Raw genomic sequence first — 12,646 nt, 5'->3', positions numbered from 1 at the left:
CTCAGTCAATGAAAGGGACAACGACTCCATTCCACATTCAACTATGAGTTTATTTAATAATACTAGGTTAGGAATATATCAGCTGATGAGTTAACACTGGAACACTTTCGTGAGGAGTTTCAGTTTTTATCATTTTTCAGATTTTGCGTTTTAAAATGACACCTATTCCGTCTCTGGAGGGAGATTTGAGTTGTTTTAAAGTTTAATCTATGTAATTTAGGTTTGCTGGAGTCACAGGGAGCTGTTCCAAAGCATGTGAGACAGCTGAGCAATTTTTTGTCACTGCATCAGTTTCACGGAAGTCTTGAAATTTTACGCATTTTGATGAGTCAAGATTTAATATCACACCTATTCAGCCTCTAGAGAGAAATTTGAGTTGTTTTAAAGCTTAATCCATGTAATTTAGGCTTGGTGAAGTCGAAGGGAGCTCATACAAATGATGGGGGACGGCTCTGAAATTTTTTATTACTGAAACACTTTCGTGAGGAGTTTCAGTTTTTATCATTTTTCAGATTTTGCGTTTTAAAATGACACCTATTTCGTCCCTGGAGGGAGATTTGAGTTGTTTTAAAGTTTAATTCATGTAATTTAGGTTTGCTGGAGTCACAGGGAGCTGTTCCAAATCATGTGAGACGGCTGAGAAATTTTTTATCACTGGATCAGTTTCACGGAAGTATTGAAATTTTACGCATTTTGTTGAATCAAGTTTTAAAATGACACCTTTTCTGCCTCTGGAGAGAAATGAGAGTTGTTTTAAAGCTTAATCCATGTAATTTATGATTGGAGAAGTCAGAGGGAGCTAATAAAAATATTGGGAGATGGCTGAGAAATTTTTTATTACTGGAAAACTTTCGTGAGGAGTTTCAGTTTTTATCATTTTTCAGATTTTGCGTTTTAAAATGACACCTATTTCGTCCCTGGAGGGAGATTTGAGTTGTTTTAAAGTTTAATCTATGTAATTTAGGTTTGCTGGAGTCACAGGGAGCTGTTCCAAATCATAAGAGACGGCTGAGCAATTTTTTATCACTGCATCAGTTTCACGGAAGTCTTGAAATTTTACGCATTTTGATGAATCAAGATTTAATATCACACCTATTCTGCCTCTAGAGAGAAATTTGAGTTGTTTTAAAGCTTAATTCATGTAATTTAGGCTTGGTGAAGTCGAAGGGAGCTCATACAAATGATGGGGGACAGCTCAGAAATTTTTTATTACTGGATCAGTTTCACGGAAGTATTGAAATTTTACGCATTTTGTTGAATCAAGTTTTAAAATGACACCTTTTCTGTCTATGAAAGGAATTTTGAGTTGTTTTAAAGTTTAATCTGTGTAATTTAGGTTTGCTGGAGTCACAGGAAGCCATTAGGAATGATGTCAGACGGCTAAGGAATTCTTTATCATCGGATCAGTTTAACGAGAGCCTTGAAATTTTGCCCATTTTGGTCAATCACGATTTAATAGCACACCTTTTCGGTCTCTGGAGAGAAATGTGAGTTGTTTTAAAGCTTAATATGTGTAATTTAGGTTTGCTGGAGTCACAGGAAGCCATTACAAATGATGTCAGACGGCTGAGGAATTCTTTATCATCGGATCAGTTTAACGAGAGCCTTGACGGCCCCGCAATCATGCGCTATCAACCCGAGGCCATCGAGGGAATATTTGACCCCGAGCCAGAAGGAATGGAGGTGGATGAGCCCCAGCCCCCCCAGGACGCCCAGGACGCCCAGCCTGTACAGCGCACCTCAGACTCTGAGGAGGATGAACCACTTGCGAATCTAATACGTGGTCGCGGACGTGGTCGCGAACGTGGTCGCGGACGTGGTCGCGGACGTGGTCGCGGCCGTGGTCAAGTACAAGCAGGACTCGAGTAATTCGTCCTGCCGCCCAGCCCCCCTTGCCCTCCTTGCCCGCCCAGCCTGCCTAACATGAGATCATCATTATATCTGATGACGAGGAAGAGCTAGTGGAGACAGGCATTAAATGTCCCGTTTGTCTGCTGCCAAATGGGAACATGTCAAACACCTGCGGCCACATTTTCTGCGGCCCGTGTTTTGAGAGGTACTTTCCTGAGGAAAGATTTAGAAAATTATGTATTCAGATTAACTACCAGTGCAAAATTAACGGAAAAATTGCTGACTATTACAATAGATCGGCATCCAAACTGTTCAAATTGCAGTGTCAACTTTATCTTGTAAACTCGAATTTTAGATTTAAATTTTCATCCTGCATGTGCAGAGGATTTTTAAAATCTCCTGGAGAGCATCCTTTAAAAACCTTGGGGCTGCTGATTCGCTTACTGAACAAGGGGATGCAATACTCGTTTTCACGTATATCACAGACTTCTTAACCTTTCTCCAGAGGCCGCGAAAAGGAATCAAGCAGATTGTCTGCCTGAGCCATTACGGGTCGGGATATGACAATGTTTTCATTTTAAAGAAAATGATTTCAGAGAGAAAATGGAACATCAAAATCATTTCTAACGGATGCAAATTAATCAGCATTAAATACGGAATCATTCATTTTAAAGATGGCATTTATTGGCTTTACAGTTCCCTGTCGAAGTTGCCGAAGATGTTGAGGTTGCAGCCTGCTAGTATTCAAATTCAACCTATTGATATTCGCTTTAAATCCGCCCTGCGCGCGCAGTTTCGTTGATGAGTAGCTCAACAAAACGTTTGTGAAGACAGATATGGCCTCAAGTCCAACGATTGAAGAATTTTTCGAAGAATTTGTGTGGCTAAGAAGGTATGAAATCTGTTCCTCACAGAACTGTTCTCCTCTTGCTTTTTCTATCGCGATGAGTCACCGCAAATCAATTTTCTTGCGCGGAGAAAACTCCATGGGACGACGAATCCGATGTGGGTGGTCAAGCTTCCGAGATGTCTTGACAAGACACCAATGCGTTCTATTTCAATTTTGTCTTATCATTTTTACTTACAGTAATTCTCTGCCTTTGGAGCTTAGGTTTGTGCCCTCAAGCATTCGTCACAATTTAGTGACTTCAAGTGAGTTTCGTCGCGGCTTAGGTTACATTTTAGTAACTTTGATCAGGTCTCATTACAGCTCAAATTCCAATGGTGTAACATGGTACACACTTAGCCCCAGTGCTTAAAACTCACTTCATTTTACGCGCATTAAGTGTTACTACATTTCATTGGTAATTGCAAGTTAAATTGGACCTCTTACCAACACGCGAGTTCCACCGCCTTGTCTACATAGGGTACTGAGAATGGACATCTCTGTTCTCACAGCACAGGCAGAGATGCTTATAGTCAAAAGTATGACCCCCAAAAATATAATTTTTTCAGCAATTCTCTAGGAAATTAACAGGTTTGAATCACTTGAATCACCGATTCCAGTTTTTTTTTTACACTTGGGGACCTCGAAACAAAAAGCCATTCATTATTCTTTTATTGTATCCTGAGCTAAAATCAGATTCCTTGAAACAGATACCATCAAAATTATTAGACAAAATTTTACTAAAACTCCTCATAGCAGACACTAATTTTAAAATTTCCAAGTGTCTTTACGAAAATAACATTAAATTTACCAAATTATCTCAAACATTCATTGTAAATGTCTTTCTTGTAACAGCCATTCTTATGACAGACAAACATTACAATTTCAATTGGCAGCAATGGTTACTGATTCTGCTGACCAATTGTGGATTTTATTGAATGTGGCTTCATTACTAATTGAGAAAAACTCAAGATTTTAACATCACATCTTTTACTTGTAAACAAAATTCTTGCCTCATCTGAATGAGTATGATTTCTTGTCTATTCATTGTATCAGTGTCATTGACATACTTTTTTATTTAGTTACTTATTTATGTTTAAGGATTAGACTTGAAGATTCTAATTTTAATACAAAATCGCTTTTTTAAAAATGTCTGTCAAAATGCTTTTCAAAATTTTCTTCCTATTGATAGTAAAATGCTGATGTATGTGACTTCGTTACAGACAGACAAATTGAGATATAGGGAAAAAATATTTTCTTCAACAAGAAATTCTTTGGAATTTTTGGATTAAATATTTCTCATTTTTCACCCTTAATGCTACTTGAAGATCATTGCGAAGATTGGCCGAGTACAAGGGAAACTCAGAACAATATCCAGATCACAGTCTTCTTTGGTGGAAAAATTACACAAATAAGGATATCTGTAAAAAACATCCTGCTTGCAATATCCAAAATTAAGGTAAATAAAAAAACTCATTGCCTAATGATAGAGATAGGCTCTAGACAAATTGTTTCCTGTCATGCAGAGGTTTTCATAACCTCAAACAATGGAAATTATTCGAAGCGCTTAGTAATGCGAGATCTTCTCTCTTACCTTACTTCATCCGCTCCTCAGAGTGGTCTGAAGAAATATAAGGTTTCAACAGAGATTGAGGCAGTGAAGCAGCACAACCAAAAAACTCAAAGCACACATTCCCACTTATCTCCAGTTTTACTTCGATAGCTCGAAGCCTCAGTCATAGTATTCTTTCGTCAAGAAAGAGCATAAATGAGTGAATCAGTTCCTGGATATTTGTTATACTGAGGACGGATTATTTTGCTTGTTGGAGCGAAGTCGTGCAAGGCCAGATCTTTCTTCTTCCTCGTCACTTGTATATGATGACATCCCTGCAACAGCACCCCGCGATGATGTTGCTTGCATCAGTTCTTGATCAGGTCCATTCCTATTCTCGTACAGCAGAATGTTCAATGCTTCCTCGTATATTCTTGCTTCTGGAAACTCAACCTGTGGGAATCATCCAAATTTCACTTGAGTTTTCCACTAAGAAGATTATAGATGCATCTCTGCATTTGTGACATAAGACGTTAAACTTAAAATTCGCCTGCTTGTTGTATTTTTTCCGAAGAAAGCTACTTTGATGAATTATATATTTTAAATGTTTCAAAGTATAGTATCTAGAATTTCTTATTTTCTTCATTCTCTCTGACAATTGGCACAAAATTCCACTGATGAAAGTCCGGATATTCCTCTCACTATCCATCAGAATTGATAGGGGAATTCTTGATTTTCCCCAGGATTTCAGGAAAAAGATATCAATTTTTTCATCTCTCTCAAAATAGTTGATCGGGCCTGTATCAACTAGGGCCAGAAAATTACTGAATATGATCTCAAAGAAGAGATACAATTGGTTCCTGGTTTTTAACACCCATTCTCTGATAAAATCCCTGATGAATCCTGGTGTTTTGATGGGTCCTAAACACCGTTTCTTAATGGTATCTTAAGTAGACTGATAAAAATCTACAAGAAATTTTAAGCAATATTCTTGTTTTTTAATAACATTCCTACTTCTTTTCCAACCAAGTAGACACTCTGACGAACTCCTGTCGTGGAAAAAAAGATAAAATTTAAATTCAGAAAAATACAAATGAAAATTAAATGAAAAAAGAACAAGTTCATAATAAAATTGAATTTTTCTCACTTTGGTATGTTTTTTGTCTGTGGCATAAACAATTGATGTACAGCAGACTTCGGAAACTTTTTTACAGTGGCCGTAGAAACTCCAGCAACAAATTTCACTTGAACCAATGACATCTTTGATGAATAAAACTCGACCACTGAATCTAAGAGATAATTTGTCGAATAGCTCTATGTTTTTCAGTAAATTATCATCTGATGCTCTAAAATGGGCAGAAAAGATTACATAAAAATTAGAAATTTAACAATCTAATTGTAGATTTTGGCATAAGTGCATACTGGGGAAAAAAAAATTAAAATTGAGCACCTTAGTGGATACATTTGTTGCAGGCAAATAGCAAAATCAGGCATTTTATCAAAGGGACCGCTTTTAACAGAGAGGAAACAAGCCACATCAGCTACTGTAAAATTTAACTGGGCAATTTGATTTTTTCATTTTTTTAATGCTTGTGCGGATTCCCATGAAAATTTCAAGGACTTTGCTTCGTATTACGCAGAAAATTCACTGAAATTTGGACGAGATTCCGCAAGACCTTTTACAAGTAAAAAATTAAACCGCCCAATTCAATTTTGCAATAGCTGATGTAGCTTGGTTTTTGCTTAACACCGTCCAAATGCACAGGCAGATATAGTCAAATTCTGATATTTTACGTGATTTTTTGCGTTTGTGATGAAAACTTATTATTGCGTACTCTCTTGCTCTTGGCTGTTGGTAATTGAACCTTGCTTGCCTGAGACAAGATAACAAAAACAGAAAATTGAACTGTCTATCTTACACACAAATATTAACTTAATCAAAACCATAATTCCATTTTTCTATAATTTAAAATCATATCTAATGTAGCAAAAACTAGACAGAAATACGAATAATGGCAGTAGCCGGTTTCCGCATTATGAACCGTAATCATAGCTGCAGAAGGTATAACCTCATCATCAGCCGTCATAAACACTGTCAATTTATTCTTCTTCCATTATCAGCTGATAAATAGCAAGTTCCACCGATTAAAAGGCTTAAACGAACGCAGTCCATCAGTGAATAACCTCATAATATCTAAAACAGCTGACTTACTATCTCAATGAAAATAGGCCACAAATTAATCATTGCAATATTGCCAAATTGTCAAACAATCCTTGCAAATCATTTAATATTACTTTTAAACAGCTAATTTCAATAATCCACCTTTTCTTTAGGATCATTTCGATAACATTCCATCAGAAATACATTTGAGACACCCCTGCGTTGTGTATAATCTTGGTCACGGCACCAAAATGTTTCTCCATGATTTATTCCAAAAAGATGAGGTTATCTTCAACTTCTAATCTCATGCTAATATGAGCTTTAGTGCAATAATACCATAAGAAATAATGCAATTGACTTACAGAAACACACCTAATTTAATGACAGAAACTGAAATGACAAATACCTAACACAACAGACTGAAGATATCTTGACTCAAAAGGGATGACAAGGTAGAAAATGTACGAAACAAGGACAATCCCAAAACCACTTAAACCTCCACTCTTATACATACAGAGATGCTGAAAACAGCATTTCTATGGTAACAGTCACACAACACCTATCAAGTTTTCAATGATTTGGAAGAAAATATTCATCAAGTCTACGAAATTTTCTGAGAGTTTGCTCTACAAATGCTTAGCTTATATTTCAACTGTCAAAATTTTAAAAATTCAGTATTTAATGACATGCTGCAAATTTTAAGAAAGATGCTCCTTTAAGCTAAAAATTATCGATTTAATATTGTATGATGCAAATTTTTTCAAAGGATTCTCTCTTACAAAGAGCAAAGAATTATATTGTCCATATAAGATTGGCAAAAAATCGGAATTTTAATCAAAGTGAGAGTTGTTAACCATTTGCCTCGGCGCTTGACAGAATGCCTGATTTGAATAATTGCTTACAGCATATTCATGTGAAAATATTTTCTTCGTGCCACTGTGTGGCAGAATTTTCTGTCTTCCTGTCCATCTTTTGCTTATTTTGGCTGAATTTTAGTTTTGTTTGGTGCAGCCCTAGGTGCTGTCCCCTTGTCTTTAAATGAAATACTACCTACTGCTTGTTTTGTCAATCTTCCAACACTATTCTTCCTGTTTCAGCTCTATCCTCTTCTCAACCAATATTATTGGTAACTTGAGAGAAAATAAAGAATAATCAAACATATGGAAGAGAAAAGATTCACAGTGGCAAAATAATGAATTTTTTTAAGCTTGTATCAGCAAAAAATATCGTGTGTTTATGAATGATAAATATCTCCGCTTCAAATTATTTGAATTGCTACATTTTTAAGTTTCAGGCCTGAAATAAACTTGAGATACCAAGTCTTATAAAATTGTTACCTAACTTTAATGTGAACCACTGAATCAATTCTATATTCTACGCCCTATTCTATCAAATGCATAAGATAAAAATGCCAATTGCCAAATCATTTTTTGAGATCACAAAAAACTGAAGAAAAAAAATTAGCAATTCGATTTCTGGAGCAAAGCAATAGACCAAGAACTTTTTGCTTTGGTTGCATCATTTAACAAGTGCCGAGATCAAGAGAGGCAAGATATGGACATTGTAGATACGCAAATGAATTACTTTTCAGGGAGTCAACATTTTTTGTACTTATTACCGTTAGGTAAGGCTACTTCAAGATTTTTACTTTAAAATAGTTCATAAAAAGTTAACAAGTGGAGCAAAATATAATAATGATCCAGCCAGAGAAAACAAGAAAACGTTTTTGTAAAAAAATACTTACACTGTGTATGAATACTTATTATTATGGCGATTAATGAGTAGTTTCACAACTGGCTGAAACAAACAAGTTAGAAAAAAATTTACATTAATAAATTAGGTACTCCGATTAATAATATTGACTGTTTCATAAAGATAAATAGACAATATTCTACTTAAAATACTGAGCTTTATTGATTGGTAAGGTCCATAGAAATTTTAGCAAGTTTTGTACACTGAGTAAGTGTTTTTCTCACAGACAAGACGAAATAATTCCTCTTTTTTGGTGAAAGAAAGAACCCATGCAAATAATTTACATATACTACAAATAAAGGCAGTGCAGTTGGAGAAAAACTTTCACCAAGGGAGTGATATTGTGCTCAAATATTCACTAACTGAAGTAATTCGAAGGTGGTTTAAACTCTTTTATTTTATGACCTCATTTTTAAGCACAATCAGCTTTAGAGGAAGAGCTCAATATTTGAATTCTGAGACAATTTGTGGGTTTTCCTCCGGTAGTACAGCATCACTGCTGTGTCTGCCGTCCAACTGCAAGGAGAATTTATCTTGTCTCCTTGACCAAGAAAGACGCCTGTCCTACATTTTCGATCAAAGGCTAAGTGACAAATGAAAATGGAAGTGTTGAAAAATTCACTTTTCAGCCCTGTGTTTCTTAAAACGGCGTGTAGCAAGTAGCAATATTAAAACCGTATGTTAAGAGGGTTAGCATAGACTGCCACAGTCTCCTCACATTCCAATCTTCTCTCCAGGGAGTTGGCACTCCCCTCATTTTTCTCAAGACCATCTTTTACCGCCTTTTTATTGGATGTCCCTTGGTCTCCTACCAGGAAAAACCCGAGTAAACATCCCTTTTGATAGCCTCTCTTCCTCCATACAGTAAGCATACCAGTAACAAATCAGCTGTTTGGTTATGGCCTCTCTATTACACTCTTGGGCACAACAAGGAATCCTTCTCAAGGAGTCCTCGAGTTTACAGTGGAAGGGCTCTGCTAGGTTCCTAGAAATTCCCATTAACTCCCAATTTAACTGAAAATTTACATGGAAAACCTAACCTATGAATCGAATTCATCTCATTTTTATGGTTTTATATTTTCTTACAGCAATGGATGTAATACACACAAGAGATACAGCCACCTGAAAACACTTTTTGCAGGTAAAAATTGCACAAAAATCATGTCGAGCACATCAATAATGTTTGAAATCCATCCCCTAATGCAATGTGCTTGAATCATATTGTATTTTTAAAAATTTACTAAATCCAGGGGGCAATATTTCTTCGGCTCCAACAGTTGGGTTTAACCGGAGAGGGATCTTGGAAAGCCAAACCTGAATAGACGAAAAAATCTCACATTTGATTGTAAATAATTCTCGACCATTTTTACCCTCCTCACTTCTTTGCCTTGTAAAAATAACTGCTTAAAATCAATTTATATCACACATGAAAAATATGTGTAAAAATATCTAGATCGTTCTTTTACTTGTATTTAGAATAGGTTTGTGTACATCTTTTTCTCTGGGCACATCTTAGTGCTTGCAATAGAGGAAACTGCCTACAGACAAATAAAATTAAAAAAGGCTGGTGCAAATTACATATTTCAAAATATTAATGAGTAGAAATCATGGTTCAATTTTTTATGTGCTCGGTGTGATTTTCTTTCAATTTTTCAATAAAGAATGTAGGTGCTAAGTTGACTGTCTCCCTTGTGTGTAACAGACCCATTGATGGAACTGATTGGCACAGGTTGAAAATCTAGTCTGCTCTAATTTAAAAGGGTAAAAATTCTTACTTTGAGAGTGGAATTAATTAATATCTGTTCTTCTCGAAGAGACGTAATTAGAGGTACACGGCATATCGGCTCAGCTTCCCTTTCTAATTTTTTTAGAGCTCTGTCACAAGATTCTGACAGTTCAGAGATACAGTAATACTTTGCTTCAGCCATCAGCTCGGCCATTTCCTTTGCAGTATCAGGGAGAGGAACTACACCATCACGTAAGAAGTTCAGAATTGCACCAAAATGTTTGCCACATCGATCAATCAAAATCCAACCTGGGAAGCAAAATAGAATTACGTAATTCACCACATAAGTCCATCTTTAAATTAGATTCACTTTTAGCAGCTTTGAATTTTATACAAAGTGTCAAAGTAAAAGCATGAATAAGTGACTCTAGATCAAAGGCAAAGTTCAAAACACTTTCTCAAATTGAGGATTTTCAAAGGAGTTCTAATGGGTAAAAGCAAAAGCTTCCGAGTGTCTTGTCTCGGCTTGTAAACGGACACAAAATTTCAACAATTGGCCTGCTGATCATTACACATCGTATGTATACTGCATTGTAAACTGCGTGCATACTGTCCTTTAATTCAAGCAAACATTCTGTCTTCCTCTATTTCAAGTTGACACCTTTCTCGATTAGTATCATGGATAAATGGATGTATTCATGCCAGAAAGAACGATGAGAAAATTAATCAAATCAAAAAGAACTATGTGCATAGGGTTGCCATGCTCTTCAGTTCCTTTTGATTTTATGGCACATAGTTTCTTTTAGCCTGAAAAAGCCCAAAGGTAACTGTGATGTATGGTTAATAACATGGTGTAGATTTGATAGAAAATTATTTTGAGATTCAGTAACAAAGTCCGTTACAATAATGATGGATTCTAATTTGACTAAAATTCAAGGGGTGAAGCTGCATTATCTGCCCTGCTATTAATAAACTTGAATTGATCGGTTTAAACAATAAGGCTTATTAGTGCAGTTTTTTAAAAAATTCATGAATTAATAAGTACCTACTTTCACCTAAAATTAGTCTTAAATGTGTTCTGTGAGGAATTTACTGCTAAAATCTAATTATTAGGCATCAAATAATGAGTTTGAACTTTCTTTTTGTCTTGAAGCTCCAAAGAAAATTGAAACTTAACACAAGTTTTTTGAAACAGCAAAACCTGTAGTTATGTGCCTTGTTCTCCAAGCCCTTCTTTTCAATCCTGAGATAATATTACTTACCACATAAAGTATATTTGCATTGCGTTAGGTGCCTAGACCTGAAGCAAAGATACAAAAATCAAATTTTTTCCTTCCAGCTTACCCATATACTTACTAACTTAAAATTATATACATTACCTACTCATTAGGATCACAAGCTGAATCCGTATCTGTTGAAATACTTAAAGGGAAAACACCCGAGAGTTGCAAAAGTTAGTCAGGAAAGTTATGGTTACCAGTGGACTAACAACCACATTGAAAAGGGGCAACAGGGCAGATAAATACCCAGCAAGGGACCAAAGGAATAGCAGCCTACAGCAGTAAGCCAAACGCAGGGGCAGCAGCTCCTCGCAGAAATCAGATGTTGCAAGTCTCCTTCCGCAATAAAAAGGTCCTTCTGTCACTGCTTGATTAATTTGTGCGGACCAAAATTTACGCGAACTACCAGCTTCAAAAACATTGAATGATGTAGACCGCGCATCCTGTGTTACAGAAAGCGAGACAACTTTTAAGAATTCGCATGCTGATGAGTGTTGGCACTGAGCTGCATCGATGAGTTAGTATGTCCCAATTGCGCACATTGGCGCAAGCGCAGTAGCGACTTCAGTGAATTTGTTTCAAATTGTGAGGCTTTTTTTCTTGATTAATAATTAGTTCGGCAAAATGAAACATTGCGATTCAATTGTAAAATTATATGTTTTAAAACTTTCCTTCTTAGGATTTTCATCTGAAAATGAACTTGAAACAAGATATTAGTGAAAAACTGAGTGCGCGAGGAATTCTCCTTTGCTTCTCTGCTATCTCTTCAAGTGCTTGGGACACACGCTCTCTCCCTTTCCCTACCCGCCCATCATGGGGCTCCGAGAGATTTGTCTCGCTCCGCCTGTACTAAACAGAGCCAGACACACGGTCTACTTGATTCATTGTCTTTGATCAGCTTATAAGGATGATATGGGGATTACCAAGGTGCCTAGGCCGTAAACGAGGGTCCAAGTCAACTTCAACTTGGCTGTACTGATGTCGAGTACTGTGCGTCTTTCATTAAGCCAGACTGACAGACAGGAAATAAGGAGGCTGCAGAGACAGTATCTTACCTTCTGAATCGGTTAATACTTCCATTCGTCCGCTGAACATGGCTCGGAGCATGGTATCATGTTTCGTGAGGGTTCCGATGGTTGTGTAATGCAGGGATCCGCCAACATTCAATTTTACATACTGAGATGGGTTACCTTTGATATAGTTTTTATGATCACCAGACATACTGAGATTTTTGGGAAAACTGAGAGAAAAGACTAATGAAAGTAAACCTTTGTGAAAACAGCCATGACAAGTGCGATGAATACTGTAACTAACTGTACCGTCAGCTGCCGTCAGCAAACTTTTTTGTCAACAAGCGCCTCCTCTCCCCTCCTTCCTGTCACCACGTTGGTCACCACCCATCCAAGCCAGACTTGTCACCAAGCATCGTTTTCGTTGT

General features: G+C 36.6%; 1 protein-coding gene across 1 annotated transcript; it reads right to left on the bottom strand.

Moving 5' to 3' along the window:
- Positions 1-2,513: 2,513 nt before the first annotated feature.
- Positions 2,514-12,560, bottom strand: LOC109036959 (BTB/POZ domain-containing adapter for CUL3-mediated RhoA degradation protein 3). Its single transcript, XM_019051401.2, has 5 exons — positions 12,264-12,560; positions 9,978-10,237; positions 8,195-8,247; positions 5,437-5,635; positions 2,514-4,742 (listed from the first exon to the last, which is right to left on the bottom strand). The coding sequence occupies exons 1-5, from the start codon at positions 12,427-12,429 to the stop codon at positions 4,533-4,535; spliced, it is 888 nt and encodes a 295-aa protein (XP_018906946.1). The 5' UTR covers positions 12,430-12,560; the 3' UTR covers positions 2,514-4,532.
- Between the last annotated feature and the right edge of the window lie 86 nt (positions 12,561-12,646).

This window comes from Bemisia tabaci, chromosome 6 (assembly GCF_918797505.1).
Source record: "Bemisia tabaci chromosome 6, PGI_BMITA_v3".
Taxonomy (NCBI): domain Eukaryota; kingdom Metazoa; phylum Arthropoda; class Insecta; order Hemiptera; family Aleyrodidae; genus Bemisia; species Bemisia tabaci.
The sequence above is the reverse complement of the archived record's forward strand: the minus strand, read 5'-3'. Positions and strand labels throughout refer to the sequence as shown.